General features: G+C 41.4%; 1 protein-coding gene across 2 annotated transcripts in view; it reads left to right on the top strand.

The window, feature by feature from the left end:
* The window catches only part of pan3 (poly(A) specific ribonuclease subunit PAN3), a 213,166-nt gene extending 190,997 nt beyond the window's left edge, over positions 1–22,169 (top strand). For both annotated transcript variants that reach the window (XM_068033549.1, XM_068033548.1), the window contains 3 exons: positions 10,283–10,347; positions 18,698–18,836; positions 19,079–22,169. In XM_068033549.1, coding sequence (XP_067889650.1) covers positions 10,283–10,347; positions 18,698–18,836; positions 19,079–19,219 — 345 coding nt within the window. In that variant the 3' untranslated portion in view covers positions 19,220–22,169. The remainder of the gene's footprint in view (positions 1–10,282; positions 10,348–18,697; positions 18,837–19,078) is intronic.
* Positions 22,170–23,385: the final 1,216 nt, after the last annotated feature.

Here is a 23,385-nt window from a genome sequence, read left to right as displayed (position 1 = left end):
CATTCATGTATCTGTCTAGATACATCTTAAAAGACGCTATCGTGCCCGCGTCTACCACCTCCGCTGGTAATGCGTTCCATGCACCCACCACCCTCTGCGTAAAGAACTTTCCACGCATATCCCCCCTAAACTTTTCCCCTTTCACTTTGAACTCGTGTCCCCTTGTAATTGAATCCCCCACTCTGGGGAAAAAGCTACTTGCTATCCACCCTGTCTATACCTCTCATGATTTTGTACACCTCAATCAGGTCCCCCCTCAACCTCCGTCTTTCTAATGAAAATAATCCTAATCTACTCAACCTCTCTTCATAGCTAGCGCCCTCCATACCAGGCAACATCCTGGTGAACCTCCTCTGCACCCTCTCCAAAGCATTCACATCCTTTTGGTAATGTGGCGACCAGAACTGCACGCAGTATTCCAAATGTGGCCGAACCAAAGTCCTATACAACTGTAACATGAAGATGGAGCTGGAGAAGATTGTGGAGATAGGGAGGGGAATTTTAAAATCAAGAAGTTGCTTGACCAGGAGCCAGTGTAGGTCAACGAGGACACGGGCAGCAGTTTTGGATGACCTCAGGTCTTTGGATGGCAGAATGTGGGAGAGCAGTCAGCAGTGCGTTGGAATAGTCAAGTCGAGAGGCAATGAAGGCTTGAATGAAGGTTTCAGCAGCAAATGAACTAAGGCAGAAGTGAAGTCGGACAATATTAGGGAGGTGGAAGTAGGCAGTCTTAGCGATGGTGCCAATATGAGGTTGGAAGCTCATCTCGGGGTCAAATGTGACACAGTTTGCAAACAGACTGGCTTAATCTCAGACTGTTGCCAGGGAGAGGGATGGAGTCAGTAGCTGGGGAACGGAGTTTGGAGCAGGGACCGAAAACAATGGCTTCAGTCTTCCCAATATATAATTGGAGGAAATTTCTGCTTATCCAGTCCTGGATATCAGATAAGCAACCTGATAATTTAGCAACAGTGGAGGAGTCAAGATGTGGTGGTGAAGTCGAGCTGGATGTCGTCAGGATACATGTGAAAACTAACACTACTTTTAAATGATGTTGCTGAGGAACAGCATGTAGATGAGAAATGTGAGTGGGTCAAGGATAGATCTTTGGGGGGCACCAGAGGCAATGGTGCATGAGCAGGAAGGGAAGCCATTGCAAGTGATACTCTGGCTATGATTAGATCAGATTGGAACCAGGTGAGAGCAGTCCCACCCATCTGGATGACAGTGGAGAGGTGTTGGGGGGGGATAGTGTGGTCAACCGTGTCAAACGCTGCAGACAGGTTGAGAAGGACGAGGAGGGAAAGTTTACCTTTGTTGCAATCACATAGGATGCTATTTGTGACTTTGATGAGAGCTATTTCAGTACTGTGGGGGAACGGAAACCTGATTGGAGGGGTTCAAACATGGAGCTCGAGAAAGATGGGAACAGATTTGTGAGGTGACAGCACCTTTGAAGAAGAAAGGGAGGTTGGAGGTGGGATGGTAGTTTGCAAGGACAGTGGGGTGAAGGGTTGTTTTTCAGAAAAGCAGTGATAACTGCAGATTCAGAGGAGAGGGACAAAAATTTCAGTTAACATGTGGTCAGGAGGGGAAGCTGGGGTGGTCAGCAGTTTAGTGGGAATAAGATTAAAGGAGCAGGAGGGGGTCACCTGGACAAGATGAGCTCAGAGTGGGCATCAGAGGAGATAGTAGAGAAAGATGCAAGTTCAGTGCTAGGGCAGGGGTTAGCATTAGAGGAAATTTAGCCAGGTGGGCTAGTGGAAGAGAGAGACACCGCAGAGGCTACTGATCAGATGGTCTTGCCCTTAGTGACAAAGAAGTTCATGAGCTTCTTATTTACTGTTGGAGATGAGGGTGGAGGGCACAGGGGAGATGAGTTTAAGAAAACAGTTTGCAGTAGAGAAAAGAAGCCGCGAGTTATCTTTTCGTTCCCGGATGATCCTGGAATAGCGAGCAGTTTTAGCAGATGAGAGCAGCACCCAATAGTGTTTTATATGGTCCAGCCAGAACTGGCAGTTGATGACTTAAACCAGTTATTTGCCATATCTTCTCAACTCTGCATCCCTTGGACTTAAGGGATCAGAGATGAGGGCAACGGCCAAGGTGAGGGAGAGTAATGGTTTTATTGGGGACTAGGGCATCAAACCTGGAGGTGAGGGTGCGGTTGAGCGTAGCTGCAGAAATGTGGCGGACGGAGGGCCGAAGGCAGGATAGTTGGAATTTTGAAAGTGCAGTTGTGAGTGAATTGGGGGGTAGTTTTTTTTCCAGGAGGTAGGATTGGGACGTGGAAGAGGGATTTGGATGGTGAGTGATACAAGGAAATGATCACATATGGCTTTATCTGTAATTGACATTGTTTCAACCGAGGTGGGAGGAGTCCACCGTCTTTTCTAGTTGCACTTTTTCACAGGTCACAACATATATTTAAATGTTTATCTGGTTGCCGATACAGCTGATCTTTTTATCCCAGAATAAAATACACCAACTAGGTTTCTTTAATAAACCACAAAATTATCAGTTTATTATCAAACAAGACTTATCCAGTAACGAAGCAAAGCATTGACACATATTGAAATGTAAAAGTTCCCTTTTTAACTTCCCCACACAAACTGAACAAAGTACAGCAATTCTCTCTGCAGAGGTCTGTTACAAAAAAAGAGACAAAAAATACTTTGAACAAATACTAATTTTTGCAGTAAAATAAAGATATGGAAAGATGCCAGTTGTCACTTATTTGGTCTGGCATCCCAAATACGTGTAGACAGCTGTCACTGGGATCTTTCTAGAGCAGTTCTTTTCAGGCGATGTTGAGGATCAGTTTGGCAGGCTTTCCAGGAGAAATGCAGCATCCGTTTCTCTATTTCTTGCACTTGATTCTCAGGAAGTTCTCAGAGATGGAAGAGGGTGAGCTGATGGTGGCTGCTCTCTTGGCTGGTTTTCTCGAACTGTCTTCAATAAAGTTCACCCCCCAACACACTGTCCAAAGCGAAACCAAAAACAATATCTCAAGAGTCAAGCCTCCTGACCCTTATAAATCTTGACCAGTCACTTCTCCGTAAACATCTTTCCTAGGTCACCAAGGTCTGTTGTTTATTGCTTAAAACACATGACTTCCAGCAAGACTGTTTTTAAACTACCTCTGCGTCCTTTCAATGAACTGTCAACAACAAAGCGCCACATCGCCACCGCGACGGTCTTAACAGGGCAAGTGGCAGAAGATATAGCCAGTCCGAGGAGGCTTCATTAGGGGCAAGGTGTCCTCGCCCCTTAGTCGGGTTTCCATTAAGGCCACCATGATGTTGATGCAGTCATCCACAATAGGTTCATGGTTGGCAAAGGCCTTGTTCACAACTGAACAGACATTCTGAAGGGAGATGCATAGAGGGGTGGTGAGAGTGGATTTGCTGGCAGAGTCCATAGAGTTAGCAGTGGGATGGGTGAGGTGGACAGGAACAAGATTTTCCCCCGGCAGGCCCACTGGGTGGGTAGGTCAATGAGAGAGTGGGCGGGGCAATTGGAGTTGCGGCTCATGATGAGCCAGCGCCGAGTGCCTCCATGAGCCCGTCGGAAGATGCCAAGAGAGTCACAGATGGAAGCTGTAGGCTTATTTAAGAGGGGGTCAAGCCTGGGATGGCAGCAAAAGGGTGGGAAATTCGAGGTGTACTGAACTGTTGGGGTAGGGTATTGGGAGGGCAGAGTACCTGAGAATGGAGAAGTGAAAGGAGGCATGACAATCGAAGAGAGGGGCCTAGGAGGGGAATGAGAAAAGAGGGTAAAAAGGAAGAGCAAAAGTGGAACTAGATTGATGGGTTTGGGTCCTGAGCGGCAGCCAAAATGCAGACGCAAATGGACTCGGGGAAAGCTCCAGTTACAAAGGTCTGGTTGCATAAAAATTAGGGTAACTGAAAACCTGATATTAAGCAGGAAGTAGATAGGAGATAATAGGAAGGAGTCCAAAGTTAAAGTCAGAGTTCCCATGGTGGGATAATGATGGCTTAAGTAGGTGCACTCAGCATAGAGCATCAACATGCTGTTGTCAAAATTCGAAGACAGGTGAAGTGAATGAAATCCAGATGCAATTTGAGGGTAGAGTATCGGAGGATGCTCTGGTGGAGGTATTTTCGTAGGAATGAAGATGGAGGAGGTGTACAGAGTCCGTTGCAGGATAGAAAAATGGGAGTGAAGGTAGAATTCCTGAGCTTAAGGTCCTGGCAGCTGAAGATACGGCCACTAATGGTGGAGCGATTAAAATCGGGGCAGCTCAAGAGGCCAGAATTAGAGAAGCACAGGTGTAGGGCTGGAGGAGATTACAGAGCTGGGGAGGGGCCAGGCCACAAAGGGATATGAAAACAAGGATGAGAATTTTTAAATCGAGGCATTGTTTAAATGAGGGCCAGTGTAGGTCTGCGAGCACAGGGGTGATGAGTGAATGGCATTTAATGCGAGATAAGACACAGACAGTAGTGCTTTGGATGAGCTCAAGTTTACGGAGGGTAGAATGTGAGAGGCAGACCAGGAGTACAAGTCTGGAGATTAACAAAAGCATGAATGAGGGCTTCAGCAGCAGAAAAGCTGAGGCAGGAGTGGTGACGCGCATCTTTATCGAGGTGGAAATAGGCAGTCTTAGTGATGGCACGGGTATATGGTTGAAAGCTCATCTTGAGGTCAAATAGGCAACTGAGATTGCGAACAATCTGGTTCAGCCTCAGTTGCCAGAGAGAGGAATGGAATCAGTAGTTAGGGAGCGGAGTTTGTGGCAGAGACTGAAGACAATGGCTTCAGTCTGCCAAATATTTAATTGGAGGAAATTTCTGCTTGTCCAGTACTGGATGACAAATAACCAGTCTGGCAATTTAAAGACAGCAATGGGGTGGTAGGGTTGGGTGTTATTTGCCTACATGTTGAAACTGATGTGTTTTTGGATGATGTCGCCAAGGTGCAGCATGTAGATAAGAAATAAGAGGGGTCCAAGGATGGATCCTTGGGGACACCAGGGGTAAATTTGTGGGGAAGGAAAGAGAAGCTATTGATGGTAATTTTCTGACTATGAATAGGTAGGTAATAATGTTACCAGGCGAGTGCAGTCCCACCCAGTTGGACAATGGTGGAGAGGTTTTGGAGGAGGATGGTGTGGTCAGCTGTGTCAAAAGCTGCAGATAGGTTGAGAAGGAATAGTTTGCCATTGTCACAGTCACTTCGCATGTCATTTGTGACTTGCAGAAGAACTGTTTTGGTACTATGGAAGGGGTGGAAACCTGATTGGAGGGATTCAAACATAGAGTTCCAGGAAAGATGGGTATGAATTTGGGCAGCGACAACACGTTCAAAGACGTTGGAGAGGAACAGGAGACTGGAGATGAGGCAGTAGTTTGCAAGGATGGAGGTGTCAAGGATAGGATTTTTTTTTGAGGAAAGGGGTGATGATGGCAGATTTGAAGGAGGGAGGAACAGAGGAATGTCAGCTAGCATGGGAGCCAGGAAAGGAAGTTAGGTGGTCAGTGGGAATATGGGTGAGGGAGCAGGAGATGGATCTCATGGACAAGATGAGGTCCGAGAGGACATGATGGGAGATAGGTGAGAAAGTAGAGAAGGCAACAAGTTCAGGGCTAGGGCAGGGAAGGAGCCTTAGAGGAAGTTTGGCCCAGTGGGCTCGGGGAAGGGAGGGAAGTGGCAGATACAACTGATTGCCTAAACCATGCAACCTCCTTAAGGTACAGCTCTGGAACTGCAGAGGGTACTTAGGAGGTTGCCACTCTTCAAAACCTTTACAGTATGTTGAAGTAGCAGGAGAGACCAGTTAACTTGCACATGGAATGGAAGAAGCAAGAAGCTGTATATTAGGTTGAGGAAAAGCTTCCATAAATCTATCAACTGTCCTACAAAACAATGGGTGTTGACATCAAATTTGGACAAAGATGCTGTTAGTACGGTAATATGGAAAGTGCTTTATGCTAATTCTTCACCCTAATCAGGCAAGCAAGTCCGATTACTTAAATGGATAAGCAATTTAAGTACTCAGTCCTAAAACTTAGCCTGGTGAATCCTTTTTCCTAGAGGAATACTGATTTGGGAAAATTATTCATGGTTTATGGTAGAGAAAAAAAAGATTGCTTCCTCAAGTTAGACCTAGTAAACTGATTTACTATATATTTCTCACCCATTTTTTGGATTTATATTGCTTTGTCATTGGGCAAAGGCAAAATACTGCACATCAAATTAGCATGGTAATTTCTTAGTCATTTTTAGCTTACTGAAATGCTGTTTAGCTTTTTTACAGTTGGACAGGGCTTATGTTTTTAAAATTTTATTTCGCTGAGTCTAATGAAGAATGCCATTTCTATGTCACCTACTACACATGGGAGTAATTAGCACATGTATGTCAGAAATTAGATTTTGAGGAGGTGGAGCTGCATTAATGCCTCAGGAGCTGCCTGGATGGAGGGAACTGATCTTACATAGTAAGATGTGGGGCGGGTTGTAATGTGACGTGAGTTTTGGATGAACTGTCTATTTTGGGGGGGGTGTTGGGGGAAGCATCCTTACTGTTTCATGGTTGCACAGTACAGCTTGAGTTGGTATGCAGGAAATGATGTGTGGGACTGTTAGCATAGTGCTTATGTTATGGGATGAGTAATCCAGAGGCCTGGACGAATGATCCAGAGGCATGAGTTCAAATCGCACAATAGCAGTTGGAGAATTTAAATTTTGATTGATAAATCTGGAATAAAAAGCTAGTATTATTAATAGTGACCATGAAGGAATGGTGATATATTAACAAGTCAGGATTAAAAAGAGTGGGAACCCCAAGCACCAGGCATTTATAAGAAACAGCAGAAGAGAGCAGCAGCTGAGTAAGAGCAGGAACTTTGAGCACTAATGATTTAAAAGGAAAGGTGGTAGAAAGCAGCAGCTGATACTAGGGAAATTGAGGGAAAATCTCAGTGACATCATAGTATAGAGTGAGGAGCTGTGGGAGGCGAGGAATCGGAACTTAGTGTTTAATTTATCATTTAAGAATTAAGAGCATAGTATCCTTTAGGTAAGTAAATTGATCCAAGAAAAGGGTACATTACAGGAAAATATTTAAATTTAATCTTCAGCTCAGAGTTGTTGAGGTGGAGTCCATGGTGCAGACATTGTGGGGCATCAGGGAGCGGGAGGATTGCCTGCTTACTTGGATCCAGTAGGCAGTCAGATCTCTTATCTTAGGTAGTAGTACAGGTCTGGCTAGTGGTCATGGACAAGAGGGTGCAACTGAGAGTCAGGCAGTTAAGAAAACCCCAGGTACAGTGCTGGAGGAGCCTTGGTCTTTGCCCTTATCCAACAGGTAAAAGGATCTTGTTGCCTGTGTGGATGAGGGCAAGGTCTGCAGGGTCAATGAGCAAACTGACCATGGTACAGGAGGTCATTCAAGTGAGGGGAGTGAAAAGGGCTGTGTTACTGGTCGGGGTTAGTATAGTCAGGGGAATCTGTACTGTTCTCTGCAGCCATGACTAGGTGTTCCAAAGGTTGTGTTGCCTGCCCGGGGACAGGGTTAAGGACATCTCGCAGCTAGAGATGAACTTGGAGTGGTGGGGGGAAATCCTGTCATCATGGTCCATGTAGGAACCTACAGCAGAGGCCGAACTAGGAATGAAGTTCTGTTGAGAGAGTTTGAGGAGATAGGGACAAATTAGGAAGCAGAAGCTCAAATAAAATAATCTCTGGATTATAGCCTGAGCCGCACAGAAATTGACATAGGATCAAACAGATCAGAGAGTGAAATACACGGGTCAAAGAGTGTTGTGGGCAACAGGAGATTTGATCCATGGGACATTGGTAATGGGGAAAGAGGGAGCTGTTCCATTGGGATGGGCTTCACTTAAACTGGACAGAGACCAATGTCCTGGCAAATCGAATAACTAGGGCTGTAGAGAGGGCTACAAACTTAAAAAAAGGAGGGGGTAGGTTTCAGATGAGGGGAAATTTATAAATCTAAAGGGAAAAGTTAAGTCCATAAAGCAGTGTAGTGATTTGAATAAAAATAAGTGGTGTGTGACAAAAAGGAACAGAATTTAGCATTAATAGTGAGTCAGTGAATAAGGTCAAATGAGGGAAAAATTGGTAAAAAGTTAAATTGAAGGTGCTTCCTATGAATGCACAGTGCATTCAAAACAGAAGCCAGACTAATGGCAGAAGTAGAGATAAATGGGTTTGATCAAATAGCAATAGCCATTACAGAGAATTGGTTGCAGTGTAGGAATAAATGGGTCAGTTACAGTGTAATGTATCCAAGTTTGTTGATGCAAAGCAAGGTGAAAAAGTAAGCTGTGCGGATGACACAAGGAGTCTGCAAAGGGATATAAACAGTTTAAGTGAATGGGCAAGCAGGTGTCAAATGGAGTATAATGTGGGGAAGTGACAGATATACACTGGCAGGAAGAATAGAAAAACAGAATTTTTTTAAATGGTGAAAAACTTAAATGATGTTCAGAGGGATTTGGGTATCCTTGTACACGAAACACAAAGTTAACATGCAGGTACAACAAGCAGTTAGAAAGGCAAATGGTATGTTGGCCTTTATTGCAATGGAGTTGGCGTGAGGAAGTCTTGCTGCAATTGTACAGGGCTTTGGTGAGACTATGTGGAATACTGTGTACAGTTTTGTTCTCCATACCTAAGGAAGGATAAACTTGCCTTAGAAAGGACGCAACAAAGGTTCGCTGGATTGATTCCTGGGATGAGAGGGTTGTCCTATTGAGAGATTGAGTCGAATGGGCCTACACTCTGGAGTTTGGAAGAATGAAAGGTGATCTCTCTGAGAGGGCTTGACAGGTTAGATGCAGAGAGGCTGTTACCCTAGCTGAAGAATCTAGAATTAGGGGGCAAAGTCTCAGGATAAGGTGTCAGCCGTTCAGGACTGAGATAAGGAGAAATTTCTTCACTCAGAGGCTTTTGAATCTTTGGAATTCTCTATCCCCGAGGGCTGTGGATGCGCAGTCATTGAGCATATTCAGAGCTGAAATTGATAGATTTTTGGATCTGGGGATCAAGCGGGAAAGTGGAATTGAGACTGATGTTCAGCCATAATCCTCTTCAGTGGTGAAGCAGGTTCGAGGGGCTGTATAGTCTACTCCTGCACCTATTTCATATGTTCTTATGGATGTGACTGGAGAGGAACTTGGAAGTGGCCGTGTTCCCATGTGCTTTCTGCCTTTGTCCTTCTAGGTGGTAGAGATTGCGGGTTTGGGAGGTGCTGTCAAAGCCTTGGCGAGTTGCTGTAGTGCATCTTGTAGATGGTACACACTGCAGCCACGGTGTGCTGTTGGTGGAGGGAGTAAATGTTTAAGGTGGTGGGTGGGGTGCCAATCAAGCAGGATGCTTTGTACTACATCGTGTCAAGCTTGAGTGTTGTTGGAGCTGCACTCATCCAGGCAAATGGAGAGTATTGCATCACACTCCTGTGCCTTGTAGATGGTGGAAAGGCTTTAGGAGACAGGAGGTGAGTCACCCGCCACAAAATACCCAGCCTCTGATCTGTTCTTGTCGCCATAGTATTTATGTGGCTGGTCAAGTTAACTTTCTGGTCAGTGGTGACCTCCCAGGATGTTTATGGTGGGGGATTCGAAGATGGTAATTCTGTTGCGTGACAAGGAGAGGTGATTAGACTCTTATCTTGTTGGAGGTGGACGTTGCCTGCCTCTTGTGTGGCATAAATGTTACTTGCCACTTATCAGCCCAAGCCTGAATGTTGTCCAGGTCTTGCTGCATTTGGATATGGACTGCTTCATTACCTGAGAAATTGTGAATGGAACCGAACACTGCTACTATTAGAGAACATCCTCACTTCTGACCTTATGTTGGAGGGAAAGACATTGACGAAGCAGCTGAAGATGATTGGGCCTAGGACTACGCTGAGAAACTCCTGCAGCGACGTCCTGGGGCTGAAATGATTGGCCTCCGGCAACCACATCCATCTTCCTTTGCAATAGGTATGACTCCAGAAAATTGAGAGTTTTCCCCTGATTCCCATTGACATCAAATTAATGCAGGCTTCTTGATGCCACACTCGGTGAAATGCTACCTTGCTGTCAAGGGCAATCGCTCTCTCCTCACTGCTGGAATTCAGCTCTTTTGTCCATGTTTGAGACAAGGTTGTAATGAGGTCTGGAGCTGAATGGTCCTGGTGGAACCCAGACTGAGCATCGGTTGCATCTTGGTGGTATCTTAAACAGACATACGGTTGAGCTGTTCATTGATTCTGTTCTGTTTTAACCTGTTTGTGTTTTCTGTCTTGCAGGAGGTGCAAAATGGAAGGCTGTTTAGGCTGCTAGCAAAACTGGGAACCATCAATGAGAGGCCAGAGTAAGCTTTATTTACAGAAGCTCTCAATAGAAAATCAAGCTCCAGCCTTATTCTTCCCATCTCTCCTGTTCCCTCCCTTTCCATTTTTTCCTTTCTGAATATCATCTTGCATTTTGTCTAGGCTCAACTGTATGATCAGTTTATCAGGTCATATGATTCAAGCAGGTCACATTGGGTAAGCTCAGTACTTAGGACAGGTGGACATAAATGAAAGAATTGGTTCTTGATTTATTTCAGCGAAAAAGCGAGTATTCACAAGATTTAGTTCAGAATTTGTTTTTCATTCTAGAACATCCAGATGTGTAGGTAAGAACTGCTGAAATTCTCCTACCCAAGTCGAATTGATTTAATTGTAAGGCACCTCTGATCTACAAATGTGCAATCATCTGGTTTGTAGTTCAGCATTGGGCTATTTGAGCTATCTGAATAAAGGAAATAATTTTTTCTTTTTATTTAAGGAAAAATGTTTGAGGTGTTTAGAGCATAAAATACCTTGTTCAATTTACTAAGTGCAGGTGTAATTAGCAACCAAGGAGAGACAAGTGGCTGTTATTAGGCTGTCAACTTAAGTACAAGGTTTATGTAATTATTCTGGACGAGCCATTTTAATACTGAATAATAGAAAATAATCATGTTTGCTGCATCACCAAGGCTGCCTACTTTCACCTCCATAACGTCATTTGACTGTGCCCCTGCCTCAGACCATCTGCTGCTGAAGCCCTCATCCATGTCTTTGCTAACTCTGGACTTGATTATTCCAATGCTCTCTTGGCCAGCCTCCCATCTTCCACTTTCCATAAACTTCAGCTCATCCAAAACTCTGCTGCCTGTCTCCTAACTCTCACCAAGTCCTGCTTACCTGTTAGGGGGAGGTGGGGGTGGGGGGGGAGGGGAAGATGTCTTTGGTAGTGGCATTGTACTTGAGGTGGCAGAAATAATGGATGATATGTTGAATGTGGAGGCTGCTGCAGTGGAAGATGAGAGCAAGGGGGATCCTGTTTTGCTTCTGGGAGGGATGAGAAGGTGTGAGGCAGAAGCGAAGGAAATGGGACGGACATGGTTGCGGGTCCTGGAGTGGAATCCATGGTTGAGGGGAAAAAAGACATCTGAAGCACTGCTGTGGAAGGTCACATCATCAGAACAGATCTGATGGACACAGAGAAACTGGGAGAAAGGAGTAGAGTCCTTCTAGGAACTGGGATGGATGGAAGGGTAATCAAGTTAGCTGTGGGAGCCTTATAGGAGATATTGACAGCCTATCCCTAGAACTAGTGATAGAGAAATCAAGGAAGGGAAAGTCTGAGATGCACCACATGAAAGCGAAGAAGGGGTAGAAATTGTAACCACAGTGGATGGAATTTTCCAGTTCGGGACAAAAGCAGGAAGCAGCACTGATGCAGTCCATCAGTCTACCAAAAATAGAGGTGATGGAAGGCACCCAAGTAGGAGTGAATCAAAGAATGTTCAATGAAAAGGCAGGCACAGCTAGGACTAATGGTTTCCCATGGTGACATCTTTGATTTTGAGGCAGTGAGTAGAGTCAAAGGAGAAGTTTTTCAGAGTAAGAACAAGTTCAGCCAGGTGAAGGTGGATGAGGACTGGTTGAGCTACTGTTCAGTGAAGAAGCGGAGGGCTCTCAGGCCATCCTGTGGGGGGTGGAGGAGTAGAGGGTAAGTAAGAAGACATAGGAAACTACAAACTGTTAAAGTGGCTGAAGGCATCAGAAGAGGCTGGACGAGGGGAGAAATAAATAGCCAAGATAAGAAGAAATAAGTTTCTTTGGGCAAGAACAGGCTAAAACAATGGGTCTACCAGAACAGTCCTGTCTGTTGATCTTGGGAAGGAGGTAGAGGACAGTCCGAGAAAGTGTAGCTGAGGCAGCTTAGCTACAATCTTGAATGGTGGAGCAGGCTCAAGGGGTGGAATGGCCTCCTCCTGCTCCTATTTCATATGTTCTTGGCTTGTATTTATGTAGTGCCTTTAATGTAATGAAACGTCCCAAGGTGTTTTACAGGAGCATTACAAAATAAAATTTCACACCATCCCACATGAAATATTAGGGCAGATTACGAAAGACTTGGTCAAAGAGGTGGGTTTTAAGGAGCGTCTTAAAGAAGGAGAGAGGTAGAAAGGCAGAGAGGTTTAGGGAGGAAATTCGAGAGCAAAGGGCCTCGGCAGCTGGAGGTAAGGCCACCAATGATAGAGCAACTCAAATCGGGTTGCTCAAGAGGCAGAATTAGAGGAGCGTGGGTATATTGGAGGGTTGTAGGGTGGAGGAGATTAGAGATAGAGAGGGGGTGAGGCCACAGAGGGATTTGAATAAGAATGAGAATTATAAACTCGAGGCATTGGAGGTACTGGGGAAATACAGCAGATATAGTGTGCATAAACTTTAGGAAAGCACTTGACAAGGCACCACACAAAGGTTATTAGGGAACATGAAAGCATATGGAGTTAGGGGGAGGATAGAACGATAGATTAAAATTGATTAGAAGGCAGAAAACAGTAGAAGTCAAAGACATTTTTTCATAATGATTGGAATAATGTTCCACAGGGCTCAGTTCTGGGGTCACTTCAGTCACTGTATATATTAGTGATTTGGATATAATCTTGGAGGGAATGTGAAAGTTGCAGATGATACCAAAATGGAAGGTATAGTTCGTTCTTTAGACCACCAAATGAAGCTGCAAAGGGATATTAATAAGTTGGGAGAATGGGCTAGAAACTGGTAGTTTGGGATTCAATGTCAGTAAGTATAACGTGATCAATTTTGATTTTTTAAATAAGGAACAGCAGTAATTATATTCAAAATGAAAGTAGGTACAGTGTTGTAAAAAAGTCAAGGGTTTTGGGGATGCAGGTTCACAGGATTTTTAAGGTGATATATCTGGGTTAGAAGGCTGTGTTTAATAAAGCTAAAGGAATTCTAGGTTTTATCGTGAGGTGTAGAACATAAAAGCTGATATAAAACCTTAAGACCAGAAAGAGTACTGTGTGCATATTGGGTTCCACACAATGGGAAGAATTTTAAGACTTTAGAGGGGATACAGTACAGACTCACTAGGATACTGCCTAGTATGAAGAAACACACATATGAAGAAAAACTTGAAAAATGTTATTTTTTTTCTTTAGAGCAATTTCAAGAACTGTAGAATAGAAATGTTTTAAAATTTTGAAAGGATATGACAGGGTAGATAGAAGCAGACTGTTTCCATTGTTCAGGGGTCCAGAATGAGAGACCATAGAGACAAGATTAGAACAGAGAGTAAGAAAAACTTCTTTGCACAGAATTGTGAGGCTGTGGACTCCCTTCCAAGGTTAGTGGTGTGGGCAGAAACCACTTCAGCACTCAAGATTAGATGAGATAGGTGGACAACGGGATAGGGAATAAGGTAGGTTAATGTGATTAGAACTGTTTGCTTGTGTGGAGGGTAAACGTTGGCACAGCCTATTCGGCTGAATGGCCTGTATCCATGTTGTGATTTCTCTGTATTTGTATGAAACTTAATCTTCCAGAAATAGAATAGGGGAATCGCTGTTGCATAATTGCTACTGGATAATACATCAGAATTCACTGGTATTTTCAGAAGACACTTCGCTTAATAGGCTGAACTCTTAAACAGGTTTATTCTGAAAAGGAGTTATTTACAGAAGCAAGTAGTATAGGCAAGATACTGAAGTTGGAAAGGTTAATCAAAGCAAAGCAGTTAAATAAGGTCCCTTTGACTTTTTTTTCCTTACAGAATTTATGATCAAATACTTTTCGAATAAAAAGGTAATCATGTTCCTCAACAAGAAGAAAGCAATTTTTGTGAGAATTACTAAATACAAGTTTACACAGCTTAATTCAGCCCCACGCTCCACAGCAGGACAAACTGAACTGCTAACAAATGTAATGTGCTGCTTTTTCAACTCTGAATTCCTTTGAAGAACCAGCATTTTCTTTGAAAGCTGACCAAAGTACAGATGATCAGCTAAATTCAAATGATATTTACAAAAACATGAGAATGACCACATGGGATGTTGATGAGAACGGCAAATATACATAGTCTGAGATTGGACGACTTTACATAATTTCTGTCCACAGTCGATAAACTTTGTAATCTTGTCACTGTTTGCAACCTGTGACCTATTTGAACACAAGCTGAGATTTTTGATTCTATAACCTCTCTAGCACAAAGGTCCCCTACTTCCACAACCTCAATTGCTTCCACCCTTGCCTGAGGCCATCTTCTGCTGAAATCCTCATCCATGAAACCTCCACTATTTCTGTAACCTCCTCCAGCTCCAAACTCCGTTTCTTTGGCATCTTATGCCCATGCCTTTTCTCCACAATTAGCAGTCATGCCTTCAGCAACCTATGCCCACACTCTAGAATTCTCTCCCGAAACTCCTCTACCTCTCTTTAAGGCCCACATTAAAGCCTATCTCTTTGATCAAGCTTCTAATCTTCCCTGCTAACATTTGCCTCCCTAGGCTCAGCACCTGTGCTTTTTTTATTATGCCTCTGTGTAGTGCTTTATGAAGTTATTCTATATTTAAAGGCACAATATAAATATAGGTTTTTATTCCTCATAAACTTTTGTACATTCTTTTTGATCTATGTCATCTGGTGGCTTTAAATATTTTGCACTGAGAGTTATATTTCTGCCTGAGTTTCACCATATTGAGTTGTCGCTTCTGGCTTTGGTGGTAGAATCATAACATGTTATTGTGTATTTTGATGAAGTTATCAAACCTCAACTGAAGTTTTTAATCTGTTAATGTCTTGGAATTCTACATGCATGACTTTTTTCTAACATTCTTCAAAAGAGTGAGCATCAGTTTCCCTGCATGGATGTCTTTCGAGCTCTGGTATACTGCACTAATGTAGCCAAAGGTTTATCCAAAACTACGAAATAGTTACTCAGTTTATTTGTCAGACAACTTTAGGTAGCTCCTGCTGCCAACCAAGCATTGGTAGATGGGATGGTGTATAGAACTGGGTCCAAATTGATTGCTGCATTTTCTCATATAACTTACAGCATATTAAAAGGTGACATTGAATGTGAATTACTTTGGGACATCCAGAAAGATGAGATTCTGGATAAATGCAGATTTGTTGTTTAGATTTAATAGTAGACAAATGCTGAAAAATTATCCTTTTAAACTGCTGAACATTAAAGTTTATCACGTGAACAATCAAGTCAGATAACTTGCAGAAAACTGAAATACCTAATGAAGTAACGAAATTAGCCATGAGGGTAAAGAAAAAGTTTCCATTTTATAGCACCTTGCACTTCCTGAGGATGTCCCAAAGTGCTTCACCACCAATTAATTACTTTTAAAGTGTTGTCACTGTTATGCAGGCAAACGTGCACACAGCAAGGTCGAAGAAACAGCAATGAAAAAGTGACCAGTTGATCAGTTTTGGTGGTTCCTTGTTGTCTTTGAATAGTTCTAGGTGATTTGTATTATCCACTTGAGCAGGTAGCTGGGTCCTCCTGCAGTACTGAGGGGTTAACCTTGATTATGTGCTCAGAGCTTGGATTGCAGCATGAACCAACATGGGGGAGCATGGTCCTCATTGCACCTGTTTTCCAGGCATTAAACGGGGCAACAGTTTTGGGGTATAACGTTCTGCACTATCTGCACCTGGGATAAGAGTGCCACCATATAGGTGTCCATGGTGGCCAGTTGAAACAGGTGTTAATAAGGAGCCTAACGGCTGTTTTTGGACTCCTCTGAAATTCAGTGGCGTGGAACAGAGCAGGGACAGGACCTGCTTCGCTCGGCACTACTTGGCCTATATGCGACTTGACTTGTGGAGGCTGCCACAAAAAATGTGAGTGTGTCCAAATTGTATCTCAGCAAATGAGCAAGCTGCCTCCGTCTGGTGACAGCGCCAACAGTTTGCCTCTGTTATTGCAATAGGGCGCAAGACCCAATTTCTGTCGAGCCATGACCCACCTGGTTCAGGCATGGCTAAAAACACTCAAAAATGGGCCATAACGAATTTCAAGCCCACAGTATCAGTATTCTGGGTTTCAGTTTGGCAGAGTGGTAGAACACTCACCGGTAAGTTAGAAAATTGCGGGTTCGTACCCCACCCAGGACTTCAAAACACAAATTTAGGCTGACATTTCATTGCAGTCCTAAGTAGGTGCTGCATTGTTAGAGGTGTCATCTTTTGAATGTTCTGTTGATGTAACGGAAACAATGTGACTTTTTAGAAGTAGAGTAGAAATTTCTTATGGCGTGCTGACCACCACACATCCCTTGACACACAATAACTGGCCTTTTATATAACTGCTGTTTGTGGGATTTTGCTGTACGCACGTAGGCTGCTGCATTTGTCTACAAACCAACACTGACTATACGTAGTGATTCATTGACTGCAAATTATTTTGCAACATCCTAACAATGTGCAAGGTAAGTTATTTTTCTGTTTCTCTTTTTCTCTCTCTCCAAGGCAGATGTGCAATCAATTGGATCAAGTTAACACTTTTGACTTTTCTTTCACTTTGTAATTGTAAACTTTTTCTGCTGGCTGCATTTGCTGAAATGAAGCAGAGGAAGGTCTGTGAGGCAAAACAATAGGATTCTTGCATAGTTAGAGTATAATGTCTCTGAAGAGGGCATTACTTCAGTGATTTTTTTTCTTCATTTGGATGAGTCCACGCTGAAGGTATGTGGGAGAATGAAGAGGACTTTACCAAAGATCGGTAATTTGCATATTTGTGTTCTGCCTTGTTGCACCAACTTGAATCTGCTGCTGGCTCTTTCAAAAGAACGAAGATGCAGTCACTGAAAGAGGCTTGATATGCCGCAAAGGCTATTGGAAAATGACATGAATGCATTGTTACTGACACAAAAATGTTTTATGGTTGTCTCAATTGAATAAATGTATTAATTTGTATGTGGAGATTAAACAGCATTTAAATAATAAGGTAAACCGTACTGGAGGTACGTTAACTAAAATTTTCAATGATACTGAAATAAAGTTTGTGCTAATTGACATTAGTTTAATGATACAGTCACCATTTGTAATATAAATATTTATCAAATCTGCACCTTAATGTCCAATGTCAGACGATTATAAAAGCAAAATATTGCAGATATTGCTATTGTCAGAATATTATGACTGTCATGAATGAAATCAACCAGTGTCATAGTTATTGCTAATTTCTACATGATGTGGTAAGAACCAGATGCACAGCATTTTGATAATTGTACATTTAACTACTTTATTTAGTTTATTTATTTATTTAGAGATACAGCACTAAAGCAGGCCCTTCGGCCCATCAAGTCTGTGCCGACCATCAACCACCCATTTATACTAATCCTACATTAATCCCATTACCCTCTCACATCCTCACCTTCCTTCAATTCTCCTACCACCTACCTATACTAGGGGCAATTTATAATGGCCAATTTACCTATCAACCTGCAAGTCTTTGGCTGTGGGAGGAAACCGGAGCACCCGGCGAAAACCCACGCAGTCACAGGGAGAACTTGCAAACTCTGCACAGGCAGTAGCCAGAATCGAATCCGGGTCACTGGAGCTGTGAGGCTGCGGTGCTAACCACTGCGCCGCTGTGGTGCAAAAGCAAACAAACAAAATCTCTTTTTAATGATTATTATTCAGTCTATAAAAATGTGACTTTTTAAACTTACATATATTGTAACTATTAGTTCAACCAGATAATATTAGATCCATTATTTTGAGAAGATATTAATTGGACCATAAACTCCATTGCTGTAAAATATTTTAAATATTTTTATATTGCCTTAATAAAAAGATTATGAAACAGTTGATTGAAGTATTGATTCTAAAATAATGTTCATGGTAATGCTGAAGAGAGATCAACCCATAAAATGATACACCTCCCAACCTCTCCCAATATTAACTAACTGCAGGGTATTCAGAAAGTAAAAACATTTAGTGATGAAGACATTTAATTTTTTAGTATGATGTGTCAACCCTGTTACTGTGAACAAGTACCAGTAACTTTTGTGCTTTGCCTTCACCAAACTGAAATCACAGTCTTAAGGTTGCAAGATTAATTATTGTAATTGCAGTTGAAGGTATGTCATTACCTTTATTTCCAAACTAATACAATTGAATAAGCACATGTATTGGAGGATAAAACTCATTACAATACTTTTCCTATTTGCTTTTAGGTTTCCATTTCAAGAAGCTGAAATATATCTCTTTAAAATTCAACATCACATCATGTTATATCGTGTTGCTTTTACTAAGCATATAGTAAAGATCTTATATTGATGTGTGCCATTCTGCAACTAGAAACCTTAAGTTTAGGCATTAAATAAACTTTCTACATTCATGTTGTGCAAATTGTTTTGCCAGATTCCAAAAAGATCCAACTTGGTCAGAGACAGGTGACCGATACCTGTTAAAGCTATTCAGAGATCATCTTTTCCACCAGTTGACTGAAGCAGGTACCCCATGGATTGACCTCAGCCACATAGTCTCCTGTTTGAACAAGGTAATGGGCCATATGCAGAGTGATAATACAACAGATACTGCCATGGTATTTTGGGAACATTGTAAACACCGTCTTTTTCGATTTATTTGCAAGTAAATCTTTATGTAGTGCAATTTCCTTAAGTGACTCCAAAGCGCACAACCAGCTGTGCATTAAGTACTCAATTTCTGTGTTTTACTCTTATGCTTTCTATTGTTTGAAAGTTGATTAATATTTGCTGTTAACTTTTTGTTTGTTTGCAGTTGGATGCTGGTGTACCAGAAAAAATAAGTCTTGTTTCTAGAGATGAGAAGAGTGTTCTTGTGGTGACGTATGCTGATCTGAAGCGTTGTTTTGAAAGCGCTTTCTCAGAACTCCTAGCGGCTTCTAATGGACAGTTGTAGTATTTGCTGTGCTCAGGCAAAACATTGCTGAAGAACAATATAAAGAGCTAATTGCACTACAACTGTATTAATGCCATCTCATTTCACATTTAAAAGACAAATGTAAATGAGCAGCGCTGCTTGCACTTCGGTCAGGTACACTGTTACTTGAAGGAAGAACGTCCATATTACAGGAGCCTAGAACTGCCATCAGAGGTTGTGTCTATGAAGACTGTTTTTAAATTGGGGAACAGCATCAGATGCATGATGATCCCAGTTTTATTTTTTCACATGTTTATGCACTAATTTTAAGTTCAAGACTTGTGATCTTTAAGGATTTACCACATGTAATTTTGATAAGGGAAAATCGTTATCTTTAGAATTACTTTCTGGGTAACAATATATGCCCCTAAGGAAGATGTTGAAGTGATTGTACTGCACCCAAGCCTATGGCAAGGACTAGGTGAAAATGCCATTGGATATGCTATTTGGCGAACTGAATTCCGATGGGTTATATTTCTGGCAAAAGGTACGCTGGACTTCAGGCCGACTGCCATGTGCTATCACTTAGAAAACCAAACTACAGAAAGCATATTTTTATGGAAATCAGGTGGAATATTATATGGACGCTATTCTTCTAGGAACTAAACAGCTCCTGTGTGTCAGTGTTGATGGCATCTTTGTGAACAGCTACACATCTTTCATAACAAAATTAAAAAGTAGCTTTTTTGCTTCATACAGTTACCAGCGCCTTTTTTAAAAAAACAAATTCAGTGTAAGTAATTGGAACAGGTAAGATGCCTCTACATTTATGCAAGCATTTTTTATAGGAGACTAATTTTTAAATTGGGTTCAATGCCTGAAATGTCAGGAGTGGATTAAGTTTTGTTATGTATCATTTAATTTTGTATAAAGTTCTATTATTTGAACAGCAGCTTTATTAGGGTACTTTACACTGGATATGAAAACAAGCAAGAACTTTTGTCAAGTACACTTACACAAAAACACAGCAGTTGTTTGATAGTAACCTGTGCAATTGTACTACTTCATTTTGGAAAGATTGTGGGCTGCTGTGCCTTTACAATACTGTTGCCCCAAAGTTAGCTTTGCAATTAGTCATCCCAATTACAGATATGTGGAACTACCTAAAGTGTGATATTTCAGTTTCTTCACGTTAGAAACTCTATCACTTATTTTGGGAAATACTTCATTTGCAGAATCAAATTCTAAATATGTTGTCAAGTATTGAAACTGAACCATTTGGGAAATAAGAGGAACATATCAAAATACAATGCAGACTTGTTCAACCAAACAATCATATATGACTGCCAAATCCATTGGGCCAAAATGTAGAAGTGGATATAAAGAAACCCAATTCAGTGTAATGAATGTGACGTGGGTCTTTTCTTCCCAGCATTAAATGTTTGACAGTACTAGCTGCTTTGTGGAAGAAATGCTGAAACTGAGTATAGGGCAATACAGCCTTCACTATTGAAAGCTCTTTCCCATCAATCCAGTTTAATAAGCTTAAGCTTCTGCATATTGGGTTTGTTTCAGTATTGGCAACACCATTCACGCAAAAGGTTTGGACGCTAAACTTGTTTGGCAACCACAATGAGGTTCACCTGGTATCATCAGTTGTTAAAGTTACTGGGGAAGGACTACATATATTTGTGATTTTGACACATTTGTATGCATCCTGTGCGAATTGACCTATAAACAGGCTGTACAAGCAATCACAATGTTTCCCTCATTTTAGTTGTAAAGGAATTGAGGGAACTTTACTATGTTCTTTCAAGGATAACGTCCTAAGTAAAGTTGTGTCAATCGATCATCTGTTTGACAGAGAAGCAGCTGTTTTTTGTATGTTTTGGAAAAAAATGCATTCTTTTATATAAAATCATAAAAAAGCAAAAAAAAAGGTATTCTGACAATGAGAAATACTGTATATCATTCTGTGCACTTCAAAAGGTTCTTGTTTCCACATTGTTTGTGAATAATTGCAGAAAGGGGATCATCTATGGGTATTAAGGGTGGGAGGGCATCGCCTCCTCACATTCTCAGTATGGACCAATATTTGGGTAACAGGCATAAGTAAACAAGGCTTCAATTTTGATGTTTACTCAACCAGCACACTGCCTCTGGATTATCAAAAGCAAAAAAAAAATCATTCTTGAATTTGAAAAATTCTGATTACTCTGTTCTTACCTCTAACATGGTTTCATAGGGAGCTAAATGTCTACAATATTATTTTGAATGTATTCATGATCCAGCCCAAGTTAGCATTTGTACATCAGGTTGTACATTCTTTGCTCCTTTGTTCACCATCTTTATCATCTCTAGTCGCCATGAGATTTTAGGTCTTGATCTATAAAATTTATTCATAGGTGTATATTTGGGAGAGTTTCAACCATTCTAAACTCTTTCCAGTTCATGCAGTTACATAATATTTACAGTTGGGCTTTGAAATCGGTATTGATTTCTTAAAGATGAAATCTTGGGCACCTGCACATAAATTAGTGCATCAGCTATTTCAAAATAGTTTAGAAAGGCTTAAAATACGTTATGAATAATGTGCTACCTTTTGATGATCCAGTGCCAGCCCTTGAAATCACATGGTGACTTCAACTTTTGAAATCATGTAATCTTTGAAAAGCTTTTCAAATATATAGAGTTTTCAGTTGGCTAATACCGTTTAAAACAATCCACATGTGTATTACTGTAAAATTGTTTTTTATATATTCTATAGGTGACAATTTTTTTGTAAGGAAACCTTGTAAGCATACCCTGCGTGTGTTCCACTTTGGCCTTATTTTGTTTATTTGTAAAGAAAAAAATCCTTGAACCAGCTACCGCAAAAGAATCGGTCAGTTTTGTCTGTTATGACCCCTCCTCTATGTTAAATGATTCCACCTCTGATTTAAACTTTTGTGTGTACAGCAGTATTTTAATAAAGAATACCAGAATTCAAGTTTAGCCTTTATGTTGTTTGTGAAAGTAACTGTTAAATTGAAAAATCCAGAAATCTACAATTCTGTGAAAATTACTTGCTGCATTTAAGAATTTATCAGGTATTACTATGAAGGTTTGCATTATTTATATAAAGTAAAATGAAAATAGGTATAACTTCTAAGGTGTAACACGTTTAGGAAAAATTAATTACAGAAGTAGTGATGCATGACATGATGAATGTCTCAAAAATAGAAAATCACAGTTACTACCGGATCCTTAGAAGTAATGCATTTGTGGAATATTGAGCGAATGAAAGTCCGTTTATAGGAAGTGGATCTTAAATCTTAAAGAATCTTAAACTTAAACAAAACCAATTACGAAGGTATGAGGGGAGAACTGGTTAAATTTAATTGGGTAAATAGACTGGAAGGTATGGCGGTAAATGAACAGTGGGAAACATTTAAAGAGACAATTCAAAGGGTTCAACAAAAGTATATTCTGTTCAAAAGCAAAAACTGGTCAAGAAAGATCCATCCGTGGCTCACTCAGGAAGTTAAGAAGAGTATTAGATGAAAAGAAGAGGCTTACAATGTTGCAAAAAATAGTAGTAAGTCTGAGGATTGGGAGTGTTTTAGAAACCAGCAAAGGGCCACCAAAAAGTTGATTAAAAGGGAAAAAATTGAATATGAGAGTAAACTAGCCAGCAATATAAAAACAGATTGCAAGAGGTTTTCTAAGTACATAAAAAGGAAGAGAGTAGCTGAAGTAGACGTTGGTCCCTTAGAGGCAGAGATAGGAGAAACCATCATGGGAAATAAGGAAATGGCAGAGGCATTGAACAAATATTTTGTGTCTGTCTTCACAGTAGAAGTCACAAATTCCATACCAGAAATAAGCAGTAACCTAGGGGCTAAAATGAAATTAAGGAAATTGATATCAGCCGAGAAAAAGTATTGGAGAAACGTGAGGGACTAAAATCTGACAAGTCCCCGGGACCAGATGGCCTACACCCTAGACTTCTAAAGGAGATAGCTACAGAGATAGTGGATGTGCTGGCTATGAATTTCCAGAATTCCTTAGATTCAGGAATGGTCCCATCAGATTGGAAGTTGATAAGTGTTACGCCACTTTTCAAGAAAGGAGGTAGAGAGAAAACAGGGAACCACAGGCCAGTTAGCCTAACATCAGTCATTGGGAAGATGCTGGAAACTGTTAGTAAAGAAGTCTTAACCTTG

The sequence above is a fragment of the Heterodontus francisci genome, chromosome 6 (genome assembly GCF_036365525.1).
Source record: "Heterodontus francisci isolate sHetFra1 chromosome 6, sHetFra1.hap1, whole genome shotgun sequence".
Lineage (NCBI taxonomy): Eukaryota > Metazoa > Chordata > Chondrichthyes > Heterodontiformes > Heterodontidae > Heterodontus > Heterodontus francisci.
The sequence above is the reverse complement of the archived record's forward strand: the minus strand, read 5'-3'. Positions and strand labels throughout refer to the sequence as shown.